The 25,011-nt window shown below is 52.0% G+C and overlaps 1 protein-coding gene across 1 annotated transcript in view; it reads right to left on the reverse strand.

Moving 5' to 3' along the window:
• The window catches only part of TTLL8 (tubulin tyrosine ligase like 8), a 63,727-nt gene that overhangs the window by 32,716 nt on the left and 6,000 nt on the right, over positions 1–25,011 (reverse strand). The window contains exons 2-13 of the mRNA XM_032593808.1: positions 23,215–23,306; positions 19,784–19,922; positions 19,717–19,720; positions 19,183–19,252; positions 17,310–17,438; positions 16,107–16,221; positions 14,687–14,761; positions 14,548–14,586; positions 12,447–12,463; positions 11,199–11,235; positions 8,453–8,466; positions 7,681–7,823 (exon numbers count right to left, since the gene is read on the reverse strand). Of these exons, the coding sequence (XP_032449699.1) occupies positions 7,681–7,823; positions 8,453–8,466; positions 11,199–11,235; positions 12,447–12,463; positions 14,548–14,586; positions 14,687–14,761; positions 16,107–16,221; positions 17,310–17,438; positions 19,183–19,252; positions 19,717–19,720; positions 19,784–19,922; positions 23,215–23,306 (874 nt within the window). The remainder of the gene's footprint in view (positions 1–7,680; positions 7,824–8,452; positions 8,467–11,198; positions 11,236–12,446; positions 12,464–14,547; positions 14,587–14,686; positions 14,762–16,106; positions 16,222–17,309; positions 17,439–19,182; positions 19,253–19,716; positions 19,721–19,783; positions 19,923–23,214; positions 23,307–25,011) is intronic.

Below are 25,011 nucleotides of genomic sequence, written 5' to 3' on the forward strand. Positions count from 1 at the left end.
ACATCATTTGACAGCAATTTCTATGACAGCAAAGCACAGGCGACGACGAGAGAAAAAACAGACAAATTGGACCTCATGAAAAGTTTTAAATGTGTGCATTAAAGATATGATTAACAGAATAAAAAGGCAACCCATGAAATGAAAGTGTTTGCAAGTCACGTATCTGATAGGGGCTATTAGATGCATCTCTGTATATCCATAACAGAGAACTCAACAACTAAACAAACTGATTCACAAATGGGCAAAGGGCTTGAACAGACACTTCTCCAAAGAAGACCTACAAATGGCCAATAAGAGGGGCACACGGGTGGCTCAGTCCGTTGAGCGTCCGACTTAGGCTCAGGTCATGATCTCGTGGTTTGTGAGTTCGAGCCCCACGTCGGGCTCTGTGCTGACAGCTCGGAGTCTGGAGCCTGCTTCGGATTCTGTGTCTCCCTCTCTCTCTGCCCCACCCCTGCTCATGTGCTCTGTCTCTCTCTGTCTCTCCAAAACAAATAAACGTTTAAAAAACAACAATCACGGGGCTTTCCAACCCTTTCTGCGATTATGTGATTCTCTCTGAGATGATTTCTTTCAGGGTGACAAAATTCCTTTAATATTTGTTACAGTCATGTTCTGCTGCTAAAGAACCCTCCGGTTTTAGTTTGTCTTCATTTTCAAAGGTCCTTCCGCTGGTGAAGAGTTGTAGTGGCAGCTTCCCACTCCCCCACCCCCACCCCTCCCCCCAGCACTCTGGAGATGATATTCCATCGTCTTTGAGCGTTCATGGTTTCTGTTGAAAATTAGCTGTCGCCCTCAGTCTTACCACCGCTGCTCTGAAACACTGATTTTATTCCCTCAAGCTGCCTTTTAAGATGTCCTTTGTTTCTTTTTTCCTTTTTCAGAAGTCTGACTTTATGGTGCCTCAATGTGGTTTTCTTTGTATGTCCTCTGCCTAGAGTTTTCAGAGTTTTTCAATCTGTGTGTTGGAGTCTTTTATCAATTTGGAAAAGTTCTCAGCCATTATCTTCAACTGTTCCTTCTGCTTCATTCTGCTCCTCCCCTTCTTGGACTCCAGTTATATGCATAGCGGCCCATGTGACTGTGGCTCATCTGTCTCTTTGCTCTGTGCTGTTTTCATCGTTCTTTTTTCCGCTCTGAGGTTAAGTTTGGATAGTTTCTATGGGCCCATCCTGAGGTTTACCAGCCTTGTCTTCTACTGTCTCCGGGCTGATTTTACATCTACCCAGCTCTAATTCCAGCATGAGGACCATCCTTCTTATATCACTTGTCTTTGCCCTTACTCTCCGTCAGATTTTCCTGCCTCTTCTCAGTCTCGTAATGTTTGTATGCTGGCCCTTGTCCCTAAAGGGCGTACAAGGCTGAAGTTTACGCTCTTTCCCCAGGGTGGGCTCACACTCTCGTCTGTCGTAGATATGGTGTGGCGCTCACGTCCTCAACTGGGCAGCCGGGAGCAAAGCCAGCTTGTAGCTGGACAGGTTCAGTGCACTCTGGCGTCAGGTGTCTCCAGAGTAGGACTGAAAGATGCTGCTGCAGGTCCTGTCCTTCAGGAGAAACTTCTTCCCCAATCCCTCGGAACTAGAAGGCTTCACTGTCTTTTCAGCCCAGGCAGACCATCTTTCTGTGCCCTGGGAAAAACTGGCCGTGTGTTTTGACCTCTAGATTTAGGTCTTTCACGGCAGTTGACATGGCCAAGTGGCTTTTCATTCCTTAAGAAATTCAGGCCAAGCCTGGACCTGAACCTTCACCCGGATTTGTCAGATATTCCTAGGGAATAACCTGGCCAACAAACTCGGCTCACCCAGGAGCGGCTTTTCTGTGCCACTTGTAGCTCACCTGTCCCTCCTCATTTCCACAACCCTCCGACATTTTGAAAAACATGAATTTTGCAATTTATCTGGGTTTTTTTTCCTACTTGTTATGACAGGTAGCCACCGCTTACTACTTATGACCTAAATAGGGAAGCATCCTAATTAAATGTTGTTAATCACTTTATCTCCTATGTTTGATTTCTAATTATGCACGTTTGCTTCTGTCTTTCAGGGTTTACCTTAGAGATTACAATATACATTCTTGATTTATTATTGCTTATTTTCAGTCAGACCTTTACCAGTTCCCAAACAGCATCCCAGCAGGGGGACTCCATTCACTCCCTTCTCATTTGCTATGCTCTTGTCATTTATTTCACCTCTACTTATATTTTTTCCATTTTTCATTGTCATAAAAGAAACATAACAAAATTTGCCATCTGAGCCATTTAAAAATATTCACTTAAGTGTATTAAATATCTCGATAATGTGGTGTGACCATCGCCACCTCTGTCTCTACGGCTCTGTTCATCCTGGAAAACTGAAACCGTGTCCCCATTAAACAGCAACTCCCCATGTTCCCTCCAGCCCCTGGCCCTTACCATCTAATTGCTATCCCCATTAATCTGACTACGCCAGGCGCCTCATACAAGTAGAACCATACTGCATTTGTCCTCAAGGTTCATCTGTGTTGTAGCAGCTGTCAGAGTTTCCTTCCTTTTAAAGGGTAAATAATAATTGAGTTGTGTGTACGTAGTACGTTCTGCTTACCCATTCGTCAATGGACACTTGGTTGCTTCCACATTTATCCATTGTGAATATGCTGCTATAAGCAGGGGTGTGCTAATATCTCTTTGAGAGTCTGCGTTCACTTACTCCAGGCACATACCCAGAGGTGAGATTTCTAGGTGATACGGTAATGATATTTTTAACTTTTTGAGGAACCGCCATGCGTTTTCCACAGCAGCAGCACCATTCTACATCCGCACCAATAGTGCACAGGTCTTCCAATTTCTCTACATCATTGCCAACGTTTGTTATTTTCTGTGCTTTTTAAAGCATGATGTCCATTCTAATGGGTGTGAGGTAGTATCTCACTGTAGTTTTGATTTTCATTTCCTTAATGATCAGTGGTATTGAGCATCTTACTGGCCATTTGTGTTTTTAATTTTTATTAAAAAATTTTTTTTGATACTTTATTTTTGACAGAGACAGAGCACAAATGGGGGAGGGGCAGAGAGAGAGGGAGGGTTCTCTCTCATCAGCACAGAGCCTGATGCAAGCCCCATGATTGTTTAAAGCAACAGTAACAGTCATGTCTTGTCGGGTTTGCATCTACACAGAAGCAAAATGTATGACACAGCAGCATAGAGGGAAGAAGGCAGTAAATGGAGCTGAACTATTGTAAGGTTTCAAATCGTCCAAGAAGTGCTAAAAAAAAAATTTCAGATAGACTGTGATGAGTCAAAATTGCATATTGTAATATCTAGTGTAACCACTAAAAGTACAAAAATATGGGGCGCCTGGGTGGCGCAGTCGGTTAAGCGTCCGACTTCAGCCAGGTCACGATCTCGCGGTCCGTGAGTTCGAGCCCCGCGTCAGGCTCTGGGCTGATGGCTCAGAGCCTGGAGCCTGTTTCCGATTCTGTGTCTCCCTCTCTCTCTGCCCCTCCCCCGTCCATGCTCTGTCTCTCTCTGTCCCAAAAATAAATAAACGTTGAAAAAAAAATTTTTAAAAAAAAGTACAAAAATATATAGCTTGAAATAGAGTATAGGAGATGAAACGGAATAATCGGAACTAGTTCACTCATGAGAAGAAGGTAGGACAGGAAGTATAATGAAACAAAGAGGAGGTCAGTAATAGAAAACAAAGAGAAAGATGATAAATTTAAAGCCAGCTATATTCATAATGACTCAGTGTAAATGGAAAAAACACCCCGACAGAAAAAGACTGTAAGACTGGGCAGAAAGCAAAACCTGGCCGTTAATATATGCTTTTTATATGAGACCCACTTCAAAAGATAAAGGCACCAACAGATTGAGAGTAAGAAGGTTGAAAAAAGCTACACACCTTGCACACGCCAACCAAAGGAAAGCTACACTAACGTCACAAAGAGTAGAATTAACGCAAGAAATATCGATAGCATTAAAGAGGACATTCTGTAACGAGGAAAAGGTCCGACCACAGGAAGACAAAACAGTCCTGAATTGGATGTAGTGAATAATCACACAGCTAAAAGCAGAAATGCAAGAACATCAAACGTATTTGGAGATTTTAATTCTGTTCTCTCAGTAACTCAGAGAACAAGCAGGCAACGTTATCAGCGAAGATACAGATTTTAGAAACTTGACTCAACTGACTTTTCAGAACACACTACTAGTCCTCAAGTCTGCATGAGAGGTTTGCTAAAACACATCACATGCTGGGCTAAAAGCAAATTTCAACAAAACTCATGTTTCTCCTTCTTCTAAGTGATGGGCCCGAGGCCACACTTCAATAGAACTAGGGTTTGAATTCAGGCCTACTGCCCCGGAAACCCATGTCCATTTAATTATGCTAATGGCCTCTCATGTTTTTTGTTTTTTTTTTTTTTTTTGGCCTCTCATGTTTATTGTTTATCAGTGGTGGATGTCTATATATAGAAAACAGAACATTGATCTTTATCCCTTACCATACACAAAACTTAATTTAAGATTAATTAATCGTAAAAGGCTAAAAGTGAAAGAAAAAAACATTAAAGCATCTAGAAGACCTCAGAGGAGAACATTTTCATGACATTGGATAAGTAAAGGTTTCTTAAACAGGACTCTTAAAAGCCCTACCATAATAGAAAAACTCAAAACACTGGGCTTCATAAAAAAAAAAAAAAAAAAAAAGAGAAATCATTGAGAGGTAAAAAGACAAGGCATACACTAAGAGGGGGTATTCTTTTTTTATATAGTATAGTTAATCTTTATTTTATTTATTTATCTTAATGTTTAGTTTTGAGAGAGAGACAGACAGAACATGATATGAGTCGGGGTGGGGCAGAGACAGAGGGAGACACAGACTCCAAAGCAGGCTCCAGACTGAGCTGTCAGCACAGAGCCCGACGCAGGGCTTGAACCCATGAACCGTGAGATCATGACCTGAGCCGAAGTCAGATGCTCAACTGACTGAGACACCCAGGCACCCTGAGAGAGTATTCTTTATTTTATTTTGTTTATTTTTTTTTAATATGAAATTTATTGTCAAATTGGTTTCCCATACAACACCCAGTGCTCATCCCAAAAGATGCCCTCCTCAATACCCATCACCCACCCTCCCCTCCCTCCCACCCCCCAACAATCCCTGAAAGGGTGTTCTTAATGCACATATCCAACAAACGACTCAATGAGGAATGCTTAGAGTACTCTTAGAAATCCATTTAAAGATGTGACGACCACTCTTGAGGCCAGGAAAACGGAAGCAAAAATAAACTACTGGGACCACATCAAATAAAAAGCTCCTGCACAGTGAGGGAAACCACCAAAAAAACTAAAAGGCAACCTTTGGAATGGGAGAAGGTATTTGCAAAGGACATATCCAATAAAGGATCCGTATCCAAAATATATAAAGAAATTATACAACTCAGCACCCAAAAAAACAAATAATCCAATTTAAAAATGGGCAGAAGACATGAACAGACATTTCCCCATAGAAGACACCCAGATGGCCAACAGACACATGAAAAGATGCTCCACATCACTCATCATGGAGGAAATACAAATCAAAACCATGATGGGATACCACCTCACACCTGTCAGAATAGCTACAAGAAGTAACAGGTGTCGGTGAGGATGTGGAGAAAGGGGAACCATCTTGCACTGCTGGAGGGAACGTAACCTGGCGAAGCCACTCTGGAAAACAGTGCGGAGGTTCCTCCGAAAGTTAAAAATGGTAATTGCGCTACTGAGTATTTACCCAAGGAATACAAAAACACGAATTCGAAAGGATACGTGCATCCCTATGTTTACTGCAGCATTTTCTACAATAGCCAAATTATGGAAACAGCCCAAGTGTTCATTGACTGATGAGTGGATAAAGAAGATGCGGTATGCATACACACACACGGTGGAATACTACTCAGTGATGAAAAAGAATGAAATCTCGCCATTTGCGATAACATGGATGGAGCTAGAGAGTATAATGCTGAGCAAAAGAAGTCAGAAAAAGACAAATACCACGTGATTTCACTCAACAAACAAAACAAATGAGCAAAGGGGAAAAAATGAGGGAAACAAACCAAGAAACAGACTCAACTACAGAGAACACACCGATGGCCACCGGAGAGGAGGCGGGGGATGGGAGAAACCGGTGATCAGGATTAAGGGGTGCACCTGTTGGGCTGAGCGCTGGGTGACGGATAGAAGCGTTGAGTCACCAGATTGTCCACCTGAACTAACATCACACTGTATCCCAACTATACTGGACTTTAAAAAGGACAGAGAACATTTTAGAAAGACTGCCAAGCTAACAGGAACAGTGACGGTGATCATACAAACATTAACAACGACAAGAAAATAATCAAGAAAAATTTTTTAATTAATACGATTTAAAAAGACACAACCAACCTGATTTTTAAATACACAAGAGACGCGGACAAGCACCTCCCAAAAGAAGATACTCAAATGCCTGACAAGCATCTGAAGCGATATCCAACCGCCCGGTCGTCAGAGGAGTGCAAACGAAGAACAAGAAGAGAGAACTGAAAAGACCCGTGGCGACAAGGCTGCCTGCCACGTGCAGGAAGCGTAGCCCACGCTCAATGCTGGCGGCATCTGGATACGTGGAACCGCTCTGGAAAATGCTCAAACACCGGGGGTAACCCAGCTGCTCACCCACGTCAGGAGGGAAATTCTGTGCCCTGTGGATAGCAGAAAAACCCGGCCACGCGCACACTGTGGATGAACCCCACAGATTCCGCGTCAAGCGAAAGTCACGTGAGTCTGTGACCGTGAAATCCCGCAACGAAACTGGTTACGGCGGGTAGCAGTCAGGGTGCGACCATCTGTGGGGTCTCCTGCCTGGGAGGGTGCATAGGGGGCCTCATGGGGGCTGCAAATGGTTTCCTCCCGAGCTGGGTGGTGGTCTCGCCGGGTGGGTACATGTGCAGAAGTACATCCGGCTGCACAGATAGCAGCACACGCAGCTGTACTCGATCCAAAGGAAGAAAAATACTCGATTGATCCCAAAGAAGTAAAGAAGGAAGGAAAGAACAAGGTGTCCCTGGGGTGGTGGGGGCGGGGGGCTGTGGGCAGACCCTCCTCACAGTCCTGCTCCTGCTGCAGGGGCGCCTGGGTCACCTCTGCCCCAGCTCCTCTGTTGGCCGCTGTTCAGGGGGTGCTGGGTCTCCCCCCACCCCCCGGGGAGGACTCGGCCTTCCCTTCGGGAGACGGGGAGGAGAGCCAAGCTCAGCCTCTGGATTCCCATGTGGCAGGGAGCCCTGAAGGCCGTGGAGAGTCAGCTGGGCTGGGCCAAGCAAGCCCCCCACTCGTGGGGTTCAAATGAGGTAAAAGACAAGAACCGTGCGGGAGATGCTTTAGGCGACGTTACCCAAAGGAGCCCCAAGGGAGCGTCATCCTTTATGAGCCAACAGGGACTTGGTGGGATCTGCGTACCCAGCACCCTGACAGGAGCCCCAACCCCGGAGAGGCGCTCCAGGTGTCCCAGGGCGGGACTTCCCTGGACAGCTCCTGAAGCCCCCGCCCCCCCCAGGACGCCCCCCCCCCCGTGTAGGTGAGCCTTGCTGCCCAGCGCATCTTACTGAACGGGGGACACGGGGCGCGTCTTACTGAGCGGGGGACACAGGGCGCGTCTTACGAGTGGCCGGGGGACACGGGGCGCGTCTTACTCACGAGGGAGTAAGTATTGCTGCGTCAGGTCCTTCCACTCGTCCTCCGTGAGGTCCTGGGCGGCGTCCTTGGAGATGTCGATGTCCTCGTGCTCCAGCTGACCCAGGTAGGCCTGGCACACCTTGCATGCGGTGTCCACGAGCTCCCGATAGGCCCACGGGCTTGATTCCCGCATTCTCGGGAACTGAAACCCAAACGCAGGCTCGTGGAGGGGGGACCACCTGGGGCAGCCGGACCAGGCCGCCCCAGCCCGGCCAACCTGGCACCACTCCTGCGCTGGCCTTCCCGCTGCTTCCGCCCTCCGCCACACTCAGCACCCACGAACGCGACACTACTTCCTGACTTGCTACAGAAGCCCGGCTTTCCTGAGCCCACGCTGGTGTCCGGTAAGTACTTGGTGAGCAGTCCTGCCTGATGCCCGCGAGCCACTGTGAGCTTACCCACTCTTACCCAGCATCTCACTCTCCTGGAACCCCAGAGTCGAGCTGGACCCCTGGGTCTCAGGAAGCACGGGGAGCTCCCCCGGCAAGGCGAAAGCGACCCTCGAGAGGCCGAGCTCCCACGCGAGGCAGCCCGGGCCTGGGCCCCCCCACCCCCAAGCCACTGAGGGAGAGGGAGCTCACAGCCAGCGTCTGTCTGCGCGCACTTATGGGGAAGGAGCCTGAAGAAAGGTAAACCCAGGGACCAGGAGGCTTGTTGGGATGAAAACAACTCCACAAACTGGGGCAGGGTGGGCATGGGGGTCAGGCCCTGCATGGGCGGAGGCCTCACAGACCCCGGCAGTGCTGGGCCCGGGAGAAAGCGCTGCATTCACACGGCTGTTGTAGACATTACAATGTGCGTTTTTAACCTGTATTGTGGTGAAATTCCACAGAACATAAAATAACCATTTTCAAGGGGAAAACCGCACTTCTGTTTTCTGATCAGGCACATAAGGAGCCTGGAAGTTGTCAACCTGGCCTGACGACAAGTAAAAGAATCAACAACTCTTCTTTGCTGCTTCAGAGCTGAGGTCGCCGGACAAACCATCGTCCCCCGAAATTTGCAGAGACAGTCAGGTGGATACAGCGAACCACACCTCACCAGGTCAGAACCCCCCGGACGCCAACACCCGGACAGGAAACCTGAACTGTAATTGATGAACCACTGAAGGCTCCGTGTGGACAGATCTGAGGGTTAAAAATTCCAGGACCGTCTGGCTCAGGGGGCCCGCATGCTTTCGTCAGTCTTACCTCTGGCAACTTGACCTGGTTTTCACAGTGAGTATGGGAGAAAAATCCCCTCCTGCTTCTGGCAAGGAAAGGGGAAAAAGGGACCATCTTGCAAGTTGCCAGAGCATTCTGGTCTTCAGGAGGCCCGCCCTCAGGAGAAATAGTTGCCCAGAGCCTGACCTGCTGGGAGAAGGCAAAAGACCCCAACTCCAGCCCCCGCCAGCCCTCTGTCCCGCCAAAGGGGGTAAAACTGAGAAGCACAGTGACGTCATAGTCCGGGGGCACAGGTTCACTAAAGACTGAGACCTAATCATGAGATTATAGAACACTCTTTCAGACAAAATTTTTTAAAAAATTGAGGAAATTTTTTTTTGCCAGTAGACCTGCCAAGAAATCTCAAGTTTTTCAAAGAGAAGGAAAATAACATAGGTCAGTTCCACAAGAAAAGAAGAGTGTTAGAAAAGGAATGAATGAAGGTAAGTACAAACTTTACTTTTCTTATTCTTGATATTTTATTTTTCTTATTCTTATTTTTAATAAGAATATTTTTATTATTCTTGGGGTGCCTGGGGTGGCTCAGTCGCTTAAGCATCAGACTCGATTTCGGCTCAGGTCATGATCCCATGGTCATGGGATAGATCCCCGCATCAGGCTCTGCACTGAAGGTGAGGAGCCTGCTTCAGATTCGTGTCTCCCCATCTCTCTGCTCCTCCCCTGCTCGCTCTCTGTCTCTCTCCCTCAAATAAGTACATTTTTTTTAAAAGAGAAGACATCATTAATAGATCTCATGAACATTGAAAAGATAGTAAAGAAACTACTATGAACTCTCTGCACACAAATTTGATATCTAGATGAAATGGACCAATTTATTGAAAGACACGGCCTGTCAAAATTCACACAAAAAGAAATAGATGATCTGAAGAGACCTATATCTATTAAATAAATTGAATCAGCAATTAATAACCTTCTAAAACAGAAAGCAACCAGGTCAAATGGGTTCACTGGTGAATTCTACCATTAAAGAAGAAATTATAGCAATTTCCACAATCTCAGTAGATAGAAAACAGGGAATACTTCCTTCCTCGTTCTATGAAGCCAGCATTACCCTATCACCAAAACCAGAGAAGACATGAGACAAAGAAACTAAAGACTAAAATCTCTCATGAATAATAATACACAAATCCTCACTAAAATACTAGCAAGTCAAATCCACAATGTATAAAAAGAATTATACACCATAATCAAATAAGATTTATCTTAGGTATGCAAAACTGGCTCAACATTTGAAAATCGATTAATGTAATCTATTACACATCAAAAGGCTAAAGAAGAAAAATTACATGATCGTATCGATACAGAAAAACATTTGACAAAATTCAACTCACATTCATGATAGAAGCTCTCAGCAAGCTAGGAATAGAGAGGAACTTCCTCAACTTGATAAAGAATATATACAAAAACCCCCTATAGCTAACATTATACTTAATGGTGAGAAATGAGAAATTTACACTCTAAAATCAAGTGCAAGATGGGGCGCCTGGGTGGCTCGGTCGGTTAAGTGTCCGACTTCGGCTCAGGTCATGATCTCGCGGTCCGTGAGTTCGAGCCCCGCGTCGGGCTCTGTGCTGACAGCTCAGAGCCTGGAGCCCGTTTCGGATTCTGTGTCTCCCTCTCTCTCTGACCCTCCCCTATTCATTTCTCTGTCTCTCTCTGTCTCAAAAATAAATAAACATTAAAAAAAATTTTTTAAAATCAAATGCAAGGCAAGGACCTCCTCCCTCTCACCACTGTTTTTTCCAACATCATACTGGAAATCCTAGCTAATGCAATGAGACAGAAAATAGAGTACACAAATTGAGTAGGAATAAAACTGTCTTTATTCATAGAATAACATGATTATCTATGTAGAAAATCTGAAAGAATTGACAAAAACTCCTAGAACTAATAGTGATTAGTCAATCACTTTCCCACATACCAGAAATGAATTATTGGAATTTGAAATGAAAAACACAACACCATTTACATTAGCACCCAAAAACTTAAATAAATATATAAATAAATAAATCTAACAAAATACGTTCAAGATCTATATGAGGAAAACTACAAAACTCTGATAAATGAAATTAAGAAGAATGAATTAATAGTGAGATATTCCATGTTCACGAATAGGAAAGATTTATTGTCAAGATGTCAGTTCTTGGGGTGCCTGGTTGGCGTGGTTGGTTGAGCATCAGACTTTTGATTTCGGTTCAGGTCATGATCTCACAGTTTGTGGGATCAGACCCCGCGTCGGGCTCCATGCTGACAGCATAAAGCCTGCTTGGCATTCTCTCTCTCTCCCCTCTCTCTGCCCCTCCTCCCCTTGTACTGTCTTTGTCTCTCTCAAAATAAATAAACTTAAAAAAAAAGATGTCAGTTCTTCCCTACTCAATCTATAAATTCAATGCAATCCCCATCAAAATCCCACAAGGCATCTTATGGATATTGACAAGTTGATTCTAAAATTTACATAGAGAGGCAAAGGATACAGAATAGCCAACCCAATATTGAAGGAGAAGGATAAATTGGAGAATTGATACTATTCAACTTCAAATCTTACCACAAGTCTATGTAATCGAGACAGTGTGGTACTGGTGAAATAACTGACAAATAGATCCCTGGACCCGAATAAAGAGCCCGGAAATAGACCCACAAAAATATGGTCAACTGATCCATAACAAAGGCGCAAAGGCTACACAACAGAAAAAAAGTGGTCTTTTCAACAAATCGTGCTGAAACAGGTGCAAAAAAAAAAATGCACACAGGGGCGCCTGGGTGGCGCAGTCGGTTAAGCGTCCGACTTCAGCCAGGTCACGATCGCGGTCCGTGAGTTCGAGCCCCGCGTCAGGCTCCGGGCTGATGGCTCGGAGCCTGGAGCCTGTTTCCGATTCTGTGTCTCCCTCTCTCTCTGCCCCTCCCCCGTTCATGCTCTGTCTCTCTCTGTCCCAAAAATAAATAAACATTGAAAAAAAAAATGCACACAAAAAAGAATTTAGATACAGCTTTTACACCCTTCATAGAAATTAACTCAAAATGGATCATACACCCAAGTGTGAAACACAAAAGTACAGAACTCCTAGAAGACAGCATGGGAAACCACCAAGATGAACCTGGGTGCAGTGATAAGTTTTTAGACACATTCCCAAAGGCACAGTCTATGAAAGAAATACTTGATAAGCAGGACTCAATACTGTCAGGAGGATGAGAAGATAAGTCATGGACTTGGAGAAAATATTTGCAAAAGACACATCTGGTAAAGGGCTGTTATCCGAAATACACACACACACACCACACACACAAAACCCCTCTTAAACCTCAACCATAAACATTTTCTTTTTTTTTTTTAATTTTTTTTTTCAACGTTTTATTTATTTTTGGAACAGAGAGAGACAGAGCATGAACGGGGGAGGGGCAGAGAGAGAGGGAGACACAGAATCGGAAACAGGCTCCAGGCTCTGAGCCATCAGCCCAGAGCCCGACGCGGGGCTCGAACTCACGGACCGCGAGATCGTGACCTGGCTGAAGTCGGATGCTTAACCGACTGCGCCACCCAGGCGCCCCAACCATAAACATTTTCAAATGGTAGGGAACCTGAACAGATTTCTCACCAAAGACTATATTTACAGATGGCAAAGAAGTATATTAAAAGATACACAGGGGGGCGCCTGGGTGGCTCAGTCGGTTGAGCGTCTGACTCTTGATTTCGGCTCAGGTCATGATCTTACAGTTTGTGAGTTCGAGCCCCATGTCAGGCTCTGTGCTGACAGCATGGGTCCTGCTTGGGATTCTCTCCCTCCATCTCTCTCTCTCTCTCTCTCTCTGTCCCTCGGCTTGCTTTCTCCTCCTCTTCCAACTCAAAATAAATAAACATTTAAAAAAAAAAAAAAAAGATACACAGGGCGCCTGGGTGGCTCAGTCGGTTGAGAGTCTGACTCTTGATTTCAGCTCAGGTCATGATCCCAGGGTCATGGGCTAGAGCCCCACATCAGGCTCCACACGGAGCATGGAGCCTGCTTAAGATTCTCTCTCTCTCTCTCTCTCTCTCTCTCTCTCTCTCTCTCTCTCCCTCCCTCTCCCCAATTCACACACTCTCTAAAAACATACAAATAAATAAGTAAACAAATGAATAAGGAAATAAATAAAAATAGTGTATTTTAAAAAGCAAAAAAGATGCTCAAGGCCACGTGTCACTGGGGAACTTTAGGTGAAAACAACAAGAGACACTGCACACCTGTCATGACGGCCCAAATCCGGACCACGGACGCCACGAGCGCTGGGAGGACGCGAAGCACTCATTGCTGGTGGGGTGCGAAATGGTGCGGCCACTGTGGAGGACAGCTTGGTGGTGTCTTACCAAACTAAGCACACTCTTTTTTTTTTTTAATTTTTTTTAACGTTTATTTATTTTTGAGACAGAGAGAGAGGGAGCATGAGCGGGGGAGGGTCAGAGAGAGAGGGAGACACAGAATCCGAAGTAGCTCCAGGTTTCGAGCCGTCAGCACAGAGCCCGACGCGGGGCTCGAACCCACGGACCGCGAGATCGTGACCTGAGCCGAAGTCGGACGCTTCACCGACTGAGCCACCCAGGCGCCCCAAAGCACACTCTTACCATCGTGTCCAGCGATCAGGCTCTGTGGTATTTAGCCAACACTTGGAAGCAGCCAACATGCCCTTCGGTAGGTGATGGAGAAAGTCAGCCACACAGTGGGCCATCCACACAATGGAGTGTGACGTGGCACTAAAAGGAAATGAGCTACCAAGCCATGACGGAGTTGGAGGGACCTCAGCTGCGCATCACTGAGTGAAAGAGGCCAGAAAAGGCCACGTCTGGGGGCGCCCGGGGGGCTCAGTCGTTAAGCGTCCAGCTCTGGATTTCAGCTCAGGTCATGATCTCACGGTTTGAGCGTTCGAGCCCCACGGCGGGCTCTGTGCTGACAGCGTGGAGCCCGCTTGGATTCTCTCTCCCTCTCCGTCTGCCCTCCCCCACTCTCCCTCTCCTCCTCCTCCTCCCCTGCTCATGTGGAGCCCCCTCTCTCTCTGTCTCTCTCAAATAACTAAATAAACTTAAAAAGGAAAAAAAAAAAAAGGGAAAAAAAACTAGAAGAAAAAACTAGAAGAAAAAAACTAGAAGAAAAAAATTAAAAAAAATAATAAAAGGAAAAGAAAGGAAGGCTACGTATGTATGCTTTCAGCCATATGACATCTGGAAAAGGCGGAATGACGGCGACAGCGAAAGGACCATGGTGGCCAGGGCGGGGGCCAGGGGCCCGTCCCCAGGCGGGGACGTCAGGGCACCGGAAGCACTGTGTCTGTACCGTGACGGCGGGCCCGCGCCCTGAAGCAGCTGTCCAAACCCACCCCGCGTACAAGACCACAGCTCGCTACAAACGCTGTGAGAACGACGTGTCCACACGGGGGGCACCCGTCACAGCAAAGGCACCAGCCGGTGGGGACGCTGACGGCGGAGGGGGCTCTGGGGGCCTATGGGAAATCCCTGCACCTTCTGCGCAAGTGCACTGCGAACCGAAAGCTGCTTTATCAAAATCAACAACAACAACTTGTTTGGGTTTCGTAGGCCTAACGCCACGGTGGCTCTGCACCACGCGGGAAAGCCACTCCCCGCCTCCCTCTTCTGCAGGGAGGGAGGACCCCGTCCTGGACGCACGGCCCGCTGCCCCTCCTGCACTGTTCTCCCCCCACGGTGCAGCCTCGGGCCCCACACACCTTTCTTGCTGCCGGGGCCACGGTCCGCCGCCTCCCCTGCTGCCGCACTTGTGGTGCCTGACCACCCACTTGAGGATGCTGGAGGCCATCGTCCGCCGGAAGTCGTCTGAAAGGACACCCAGGCCTCGCCCCCTCTCCGGCCAGGGACCAGGGACCTCGGCCAGCACCAGCTGTCCTCAGCCCAGGCGCCCCACAGGCCTCACCTCCCCCTCGCTGCCTTCGAGGGGGCCGTTCCCTCTGCCCCGGCCCCTCGCGGGCCCTGTCAACAGGCCCAGAAGCAGAACCCGCGCACCCCCTCCCTGCCTCTCTCCTGCTGGCCCCAACCCCCCACCCGGTCCACAGCGCATGGACACCCTCACCACCTCCCCCTGCTCCTGTGCCCTCAGCCCCGCACAGAGGACAGAAGACCCCCACAGACACACCAGGACCCTGCCCACCCCAGGAGCCTCTCTGCACCTCCCTGGACATACCGGCTCCCATAGCTCCTGGCGTGCACGGACCGAGGGGCTGGGCACAGAGGACAGCTCTGGGTCCCACAGACGCAGGCTGGGGGCTGGCCTGGCTCGGAGCGCTGGCTCGCGCCCGGAGAGGCGGCCGGCACCCCCGTGAGCCAGCCCATACTCACCTCCCACCCGCGCCCTTGGGGAGGTCCGCAGGAGACTCCCACACCTTCTCACCAAAACTTGCCCTTCCTCATTGCAGAGGAAGCTGCCCCCCCCCCCCCCCCCCCCCGCCCCCGCCCGCCCGCCCGGCAGCTGCTGCCACGTGGGAATCATCCGGAACCTGAGCTCCCTTCCCCAGCTTCCCCAGGACCTCAGAGCTTCTCTCCTGAGCCTCCTCTGTCCACCGGAACAAAGACCCTGAGCTCGCCTGCTGACCCGTAGCCCCTCTGCCCGGCACACTCAGGCACACTGCCCGCTGCGGCCCGGTCCCCTCCGAGCTCCTGTCCTCTGGGTCTCTCTGAGAGGCCCCTGCTCACCACCCTCTCCTCCCCTGCACCTCTCACCTCCAGCCCGCACAGACCCCACCTTGTCCTGCCTGTAGCCATCTGCTCCTGGGAGCTCCCGGGTGGGGTCAGGTCACACGGCAGGGCAATGTCGTATCTCCATGGCCCCAGGCCCGTGCTCAGGAAACACAAGTCACCCCCAAAAGGGCAGTGCTCACCTGTCCTGACCTTCCCCTTCTCTCTCCTCCCTTGGCGGGTCAATCCAGGAGTCCTCCCTCTGTCCCCAGGCCAGAGCCTGTCACCCACAGGACCAGCCCCACGCCAGCCTCTCCCAGAAGCCCAGTCAGAACCAAGCTGCTGGCGCTCGGCTCCACAGCCCCCGCAGCTGCGGCCCAGCCCCCCCTCCCTTCCAAAGGCTTCCGCAGCCACCTCAGCGAGAAAGTGGGCCACAGAGGGGCCCTGGCCGCCTGACGCCCGGTGGTCTCGCCTCCAGCCACGGACTTACCCAGGAATTCTTGCTTCTCGTTCTCGGTGCAGAGGCCGTAGCAACGTGGGAAGAAGGAGTCAGGGTCGGCCTGGACGTACCACGGTAGGTTCCGCATGTTCGCACACAGCCCGATCTCCAGAGACAGCGGCACGTCAGGCCCCCGCAGGCCGTGTGCTGGTCCACTCAGACCAGCCTGAACGCCCACCGGCCGGCAGCACCGGCTCCAAGGGGCTCTCGGGAGGCGGGGGTGCCCCTCCCGGCCTCCCGGTCCCTCCTGACCCCCGGTCAGCTGGTTGTGCTGGCCGACGTGCAGGCCAGGAGGAAACAGGGGTGGTAGGTCCTGTGCTCACCTCCCAGGTGCCTAGATGGTGCTGGGCCCAGGCCCCGGGAAGGAGGGAGTGGGCTCGCTCATGGGCACACTCACGTCTGCCCCATAAAATTAACACTGGCTGTTACACAGGCTTGGCAGTTTTGCACCCCACGGTCCAGCTCATTGCCCCACTTGGAAAAAAGTGCCAAGTGGCCGGGAAATGCAGCGCCCACTGGCTGCTGGGCACACTGGTGGCTACTCTGCCAGGGGGTCTTTGTGGGGTTTCTGGCCTGACTGTGCCACCTGCGGGCACGGCCCACGCCCCAGAGGAGGTCACCAGGAGGCCTGGCGAGGGTGTGTAGGGGCCAGACCCCCACGGGGAGCACTGGTGGCAGTGTAAGCCTCACCCCTGAGCCTCCGGGTCATCCCTGTTGCCAGGAAGCCCCTCTACCCAGCCTCTCCCGAGAGGATACATGCAGGCCTGTCCACCCTGGGCGGACCTCAGGCCCCTGAAGTAGCAGGGAGGGGGCCGTGGGACTGAAAGGGGGTGACAGGAGGGGCCGGAAGCCCCAGGGCAGGGGTGGTGGCCTGGCTCTCCCTCAGACCCAGAGCCCCTCCGGGGTGCAAAGCCCAGGTCGGGCTGTGCCGGTAACCCCCACCGCCCTGCCTGGGGTTTGGCCTGCGTGCCCAGAGGACGGTCACAGGCAAAGGCACTTGGGGCCCTGGGAACAGCAGTGGGGCAGGTGGCTGAGGGACTCTGGACACCGTACTGCTGGTGTGTCCTCTGACCAGGCAGCGGTCCCAGGGAGGAGCCCGGAGGTGACCAGGTCCACATGTCGTCCTCCCAGCCTCAGGGCCCTGGTGCTTGGGGCTCCTGTCCCGCCAGCCTCCCCGCCAGCCCTCCCACTCACCTTGGTGGTGAAGGAAGCCGTCTTCCCATAGTGATTCAGCATCTGGTCACAGTTCAAGCTGTGACAGTCAACGACATCCCTTTTGATGGTCCAGAGGAAGTACGGCATTTCGTTTTTGACCAACCTGGACTGGCAAGAAAAAAAAACCCTCATCAAAACCCAACATCCAAGGTTCATATCTTTGGGTGTTGGGGTGTCAGTAAGAGTGAAGGAAATCAGATTTTAAATGATACTTAAAGTGTGTATTCTGTGATTCTCGTCTGGAAAGCTAGGGACACCTGTTCCCTGAGGGCCTACTATGTGCTGTGCTGGGAGCAACCAGCACACAGGGGCCCTGCTCTCAAGAAACAAGTGCGGGGCTCCGGCTGGCAGCTGCAGGGCACCAAAATGGTGTGGCTGAGTGAGGTCTGAGCTGCCTGCCCGTGGATGCCCACGTGAGGTTTGGGGACATGCCACACGTGGGCATGGGGTGAACTCTCTGCTTCGTGGCCTGGGTGACCATGGGAGATGGCCTCCCCCCCCCCCACTCCTGCCGAGCAAGAGGCAGGGCCACTGAGCTAGACCCAGGGTGGCCTTGGCGGCGATGCTTTTGTTCACAAGTAGCAGCACCTGTTTGGTCAAAATATCTTACGAACGAGATACAAGGAAAAGAAAACATTGTCCAAAATTCTGACACCCTCAAGACCCTTCAGGGTCATTCCGAGCAGACCAGCATTTGAAGATACACCTCATGTTCTGCAACGCAGCCTGGCCTATCTGGACCCCATGTGAGGGCAGGACCGGGCTCCCCCCACCCCAATGCCAACATGAGCGCCCGGAGGGAGCGGGGAGCTGGCCAGCAGCATCAGTTCCTAAAACCCATCCCAGTGCTGGACGCATGGCCTTCCTTCCTACTCCAGAGTGACAGCTAGCTTTGTTGCCACTTTCTGGAGCAAGTCCCATTTGTTCAAATGTGGGACGGACTGTCTTAGCAGGGCGTGGACCTTCAGCCCCCTGACTCCGCACGGCGCCTCCTCAGGGTTCCCCGAGTCAACTCTGGAGCTTAGTGTCTGCATCTGGGGCTGGGCCCACTTCCCCGTGTGTCTGTTCACTGCTCCTCTGTGAGCCCTGCACACGTTCTGGACCTTAGATCGCCCCAGGTCCGTGGAGTGCCCCGCTCTGGCTGGCCTCCCAGGGACCCAGAAGACCTGTCCTCCTTCCAACCGTGGGAGGTATCAGCTGTCTTCCTTGTGGAGCTGTTGGGCAGGGTTTTACATTTCTCCCCTCCCCCACATCAGGCAACTTGCAACATTCCCCCCTCGCCCCACCCCCACCCCGGCAGGTGCACGGTCTCCCAGTGCTGTCTCCAGGAGCCGCTGCTTCTTCAACGCTGACCTTGCTGGTTGACCTGGGTGAGGCCCCACAAGCCTGGCCCTGCTCTGGACCTGACTCTGCCTCCCGCCCTGCGCAACCCCTGTCCCCACCATCGCGGCCTCACAAGTGGCCTGTGTGCCCTCCTGCCTGCTCTGGTCCTTTCCCACGGCTTCTACAGAGTTGTAGCCACAGCTTGTCTCCTTGCACGCATGCGCACACATGGACACACGCAAGCACGTGCACAGGGCACACACAAGCACATGAACAAGGGCATGTACAGACGAACACGAGCACGCACACAGGCACACACATACACACGGGAGAGCAGGAGCATACGGACAACACAGGAGAACGCGCGCACATGGCAGCACCCCACCCCCCCCCGCCGCAATGAGCCCGTGCACGGATGCACAACCAGCAAGCGCACGCATATATGTCCTGCAGCCTGGACCTGCCTGGCCTTGTTCGCCTGTTCCCCAGGACACGGGAAGGTGACAGTGTGAGGAGGGGGGGGACCTACCATACCATCGTGGATGTCATCTGTCTTCTCCGGAGCCGCTTCTTGGTTTTCCTCTGCCTTCCGCACGTTTCTGTTCTGCAAACACGACACCCGGAGAGCGTCAGCACGGCAGGGCCCCGCGGCCACAGCGCACTCGCGACTCCTCAGCAACCTTCCGGGGCTCCGGCCACTTCCGCCCGTCTGAGCTGAGCGTCAGCCGCACGAACCCTCCACCGGGGGCTCAGCGCCAGGGTCGCGACCGGCGTGGGGCGGGGCGGCCTTCGTGGCGTGCGTCGTGCGTGGCGGAGGAGGGGCGCGGGGAGCGGGAGGGGGGGGGGGGGCCGCTGAAGGAGCCTGGCAACTGGGCAGACCCGGGAGGACGACGCCTGGCACGGGCAGTGGGACACTGAGAAGCAAGCAGACCAGGGCGTGAGAGCACACGCGCAGTGCGTGGTCACCTGCGGAAGGCAGGCCAGGAGGGTGACCGGGTCACTTGGGGCGGAGGCCCAGGTCACAGGCCCTGCGGCCGGAACAGCATCTCCGGGGCAGTGTGACTCATCTGGTCCTCCGACAGACACACGCGTGCCTTACCCCGAGAGACATGACGCCTTCGATATTCTACCTGTCACCCCCACACCGTCATCGTCCACATTCAGGAGGACCTTGGGCAGAAAGTGGAACTTCTTCTCCACCCAGCCCTTTCTTCGGAGGGCGGCCCGTATCACTGGGTAGTGCCCGTAGATGGAGAAAATCTTCTTTTCCTCAAATTGCAAGAGTGTATTTTAAATGAAAGAATTGAAAGACAAGGCAGCTAATTCTCTGAGAGGAGGCTTCAGAGCAGGAGGGACAGACAGACTGCACCAGCAGGAAACACCTGCTCCAAGGAAACACCCGGAAACACCCAGAACGCACACACATGGGCATGGGGCTGGGTCCTCCTCTGTGGTGTGTGTCCACTTTGTGGGCCTCGCACACATGGGCCTCACACGCACAAAGGCTCAGAGGTCCAGCACAAGCAGGACCAGGGGCGTAGCCTCAGCTCAGGGCAGGTCTGGGTCTGGAAGGTGGGCCTGGGGCGGCAGAACCTGGAGGGGGTGCGACCTACACTCTCTCTTCTCGGCGAAGGCAACAGTCCCTCATGCTTGGGGGTGAGAGGATGGGTGCCCGAGGTTTAAGGAGGGATGAGGGGGAGGAGTCGTTCATCCACCCAGGAAGGGCCTGAGGGACAGGAGTGCCAGCACCAGGAAGGCTGGGGACTCCTCCAGTCACTGTGGGAATGAACGCAGATGCCTGGGCACCAGGCAGGCAGCTGGCAGCTGGTGGAGTGTACCTAGGCTTTCGCAGCTGGGGGATGGGAGAGTAATGGTCATGCTGGAGCCCCTGGGTCTCATGCTGCTGAGGGCACAGCCTGGACACATTCACCTGCGTTAGGGTCACAGAGGGTGACAGCTGCAGGGCAGTCAGGAAACAGGTGCATAGTCAGCAGTGAGCTTAGGGCCTTGCGAGTTTGTGGGAGCAGGCAGAGAGGGCAAGTGGCTCAAGCTCACCGGTGTCCCTGATTAGCTGACTGAATTGACCAGAAGACAGACTATCTTGGGTGGGCCTGACCTAATCAGATGCACCTCTTAAAAGGGGGTCCAGGGCTTCCCTGAAGTTGGACATTCAAAGCAGGAGAGACCTCGCCCCATTGCTAGCTTTGAAGAAGCCAGTTCTACGGCCACAAGGGAATGAATCCTGCCAACAAGCCCAGGGAGCCTGGAGGTAGGTCCTTCTCCAGTTGAGACTCCGGATGAGACCCCGGCCCAGCTGATGCCTCATTTCAGCCTTGAGAGACCCTAAGCGGAGGACCCCACAGAAGCTGTGAGATAACAAATGTTTAAGCGGCTAAGTTCACAGTGATTTGTTACACAGCCCTGATAGCTAACACATCCTAGGATGTGTCCACACCCAGGAACACACGATAAAGCGTGTGCCTGGGACTAGAAGCCGTGAGTTCAAGTTCCAGCACCCACGTGACAGACCCAGCAGGTCAGAGGGCCTCTCCGAGCCTCCTTCCACTCAGAAAATCTGTCCAAAGTCTGTCCTCGCCGCCCACAGGACTGTGCACCAGGACAGAGGGATGTGGACAAACTTGGCCACAGAGGGGCTGCCCTGATGGAGAGGTGGGCAGGGAACATGACCACTGACCACCTGTGAGAATGTCGGCACCCTGTGCCCCAGCAAGACCTCCTGGCCACCCCAACACCTGGCTTGCTTATAGTTAAATTGAACAACTTTAGGAAAGCTAATTAATTTTATTCGACAGAATACAGTTCCTCGGGGAACTACAGAGTACAAGACCTGTAACATGTAAGAGAGGGGAAATGGAATTTTAACAGTCATCGGTCCACAAGGAGGCACACAATGGGGGGAAGCCGGGCAGCCAGGAAAAACTGAGTGGGTCAAGGAGACGGGACACATGGGGATACCTGAGGACAGCAGGACTGCACTTATAGATACACGCAGCAAAGGCTCCAGGCTGGAGTTTTAAAAATCTCAATCAATGCTGTTTACAAGAGAAAATCAAAAGCCTGAGCCTACAGACAGGTAGAACATAAAAGGATCTGAATATGAGACAAAATATCCTTGGGGACAAGTAAACCACTAAAGAAAATCATCCCATAATTTACAAAAAGATTCACCTCACCAGGAAGGTACTTCTGTATGCAGCCACTCAGAGGCTGTAACGGCATAAAGCCAAAACTGACATTCCCACAAAGTGAAGGAATCCACGGTTATCACCGGGCGTTGACCAGCTTCTCTCCCGGACCAAAGATTGCAATAAGACTCCAAGACCTGAGCACATAACCATCTCAGCCCTGACGACTCTGAATGGAGAACCCGCACCGGCCTTCACGTGAACGCACACGATGCCGGGCATACAGCGAGTCGGAACCCACGTCAACGTAATAGCACTACGCAGATGACATTCTCACCCACAGTGCACCCGTGCTAGAAATCAGCAACAAAATACATAGAAAAACCTCACAAGGATGGACATTAACTACGCTTTTAAGTAACCCACAATCAAGGGAAAGGAATCTATGAATTATAGAATACTTTGAACTACACCTCAACAAGAGTACTATGAAAACTTGAGAAATCAGGGGCGCCTGATTGACTGAGCGTCTGACTTGGCTCAGGTCATGATCTTGAGGTTCGTGAGCTCCAGCGCCACATCGGGCTCCCTGCTGTCAGCATGGAGCCTGGAGCCTGCTTCTAAGATCCTGTCTCCCCCTCTCTCTCTCACGCTGTCTCAAAAATAAATATTAAAAAAAAAACAAAAAACCAAAACCTTGTGAAATCAGCTAACACAATACTTAAAGGGATATTTGTAGCCCAAATGTTCACATGTTTTTAGGTTTCGGTAGAAAACCTGGAAATTAATGAGCTGGCATGGTTCCGTTGGCATGAAACCCCAGAGAGCACGCCAGGCGGCCACCAGGACCAGGCCGGTGGCGGCAGGCGCCCCGTCACAGTGCAGTGGCTGTGGTCTGGCTGTGCACACTCGGTGCACCCAGCCGGTCACACGTGGGCTGTGCGTTCACGCTTTGGAACCACATTTTGTGTGTGATGTGCTGAGCTCCTCGGAGCTCCTACGCGCCAGCCTTCTGAGCTGGGCAGGGTAAAGCCAGAGAACGCAGGCTTTTCCCCAGCGAGGGCAGCCCTCTGCCCCCACGAGAGGTCACCAGCAGTGTCCTCAATCCCAGTCACCTGGGGGCGGGCACTGGGGAGCCAGGGCAGAACCAAGGCTGGTGGAGGCGAGGGCAGCAGGGGAGCCAAGGGCCTCAAAGGCGACCCAGTCCCTCTCCAAATTCCTAAGTAAATCTCCGTGTTTAAGAAGTACCCCCACCTTGGGGCGCCCGGCTGGCTCAGTCCGAAGAGCATGGGACTCTTGATCTCAGGGTGGTGAGTTCGAGCCCCTCTCCGGGTGTAGAGCTCACTTCCATCAGTGAAACTTTAAAAAAAGGTGCTCCCCACCCCCAGCCCCCCCAGCCCCAAAGCGCATTTTACCTTGATGGCCTTTTCTGTTAATTGTCTTGCTATTTTGTATCTGTCTGATTCGGGGGAAGATGTCAAGTCTTGGGAAATTCCTCGTTTTAATTCTGCAGAAGAGAAACAGGCATCGAGGCAAAGGTAAAAGCACACAGGTGACACTTGGGAAGGAGCCCTAATCATAGAAGCCCCACCCCCACCCCCGTGGCCCTCCTCCCGGCCCGCCTCCCCCCACCCCCTCCCCCCACCCCCCGGCCCCCACCCCCTCCTCCTGCAACTCCTCAGCCCCTCCCCGGGCTGCATTCTGGGCAGCTCTGGCTGGGGCACCCTCTCTCCTTCTGGAGACCATGGCCCCAACTCACCCTAACCCCACCCCCCCCCCCCACCTGTCCAGGTCAGCCCTTCCTTCCACCAGTCCCTCCCTGCTCCTGTCCCTGACTCTGGCCACCAGACTCCCATCAGCACACACCCAGTTTTAGTGCAAACGCCTTAAAAATTCAAATGAAAACCTTCCTCTCTGCAGGCCACCGTCCTGCACACTCCTGCCTTCAGCCTCCCTCCACACCCTCACCTGCTGGGCTCCACCATGGACACACACACAAGCTGGTCCCATGGTCACTCCCCTGGGCCCCCCTTCCCCTCCTCACTGTGGCCCCTCCTCTCTCTCCACACCCTAACCTTGGAGGTGCCCAGGCCTGGGCCTCAGACTCCATGCTGTGCTGTCCCTACCCACTCCCTGGGCCATCTCATCCTGTCTGGTGGCTTTAAATTCCAGTGTCCCCAGGCCCCTGGAATGTGTGCCTTCCATGCAGACCACCCGGCCTCCTGACCCCTCCTGGACGCCTGATGCCTGGATATCCCAGGAGCATCGGAGGTGGGGCTAGCCAGCAGCAGACATCCACCCACCCCCCACCCCCCATCCTTCGCCCTGTGGAGCCACGCGGCCCATCAATACAGACAAAAGCAGCAGAGCCATTCGGTGGGGATGCAGTTCTAGCAGCTACACGTCCACGTGGAGAAAGCAAATCCCAACCCCACCTGACAACACACACAATTAATTTGAAGTCGATCACAGGCCTCAGTGTGAATGCTGGGCACAAAGCGTCTGGCAGAAAGCACCGCCCTGGGTCAGGCAAAAATCCCTGAGAGGTACACAGAAAGCACTAACTGTAAAAGTTGAAATTGGTGAAGTGAAAATGTTCGGCTGTGTTAAGGAAATGGAAAGATAGAAAGCACGGATCGGGGGAAAAATATTCACAATGTGTCTATCAGACGAAGCCCGACACAAAAGGTGACAATGAGTGGTTCCGTCTACGTGAGGTTCCGGAGCAAGATTAACCCACGGAGACAAAAGCCAGAACAGGGGAGGGAGTGGGGGGGAGAGGGAGGGCACGAGGAAACTGTCTGTGGCACCAACAGTCCAACAGCATCGCCTTGGAACGCGCGACACCAGGCTCAGCAGAATGACAGACAAGAAACGGAAGCCACGGAAGCCACGGAAGCCACGGGCACACGTCGTGCAGGCACAGCCGCCAGGAACTGACAGAAATTCAAGCCAGGGGCAGTGAGGACTAAGATCTTCAGGACAGCGCCTCGTGAACACACGCGGGGCCCTCGCTCAACAGCAGCCACGCACGCGACCTCCAGGACGCAGGGAGCGTGGGTTAAAATAGACCATAGAGAGGCTCTGGTTTGTCCTCTGGCCACAGAGCAATGAACTGAGGAGTCAGCGACAGAACAGAATGTCCCAGAAAACTCCTGCGCGTTTAATACACAGATCCTAATACACACGTGTCAGGGAGGCAGAGGGGAAAG

Source organism: Lynx canadensis, chromosome B4 (assembly GCF_007474595.2).
Source record: "Lynx canadensis isolate LIC74 chromosome B4, mLynCan4.pri.v2, whole genome shotgun sequence".
NCBI lineage: Eukaryota > Metazoa > Chordata > Mammalia > Carnivora > Felidae > Lynx > Lynx canadensis.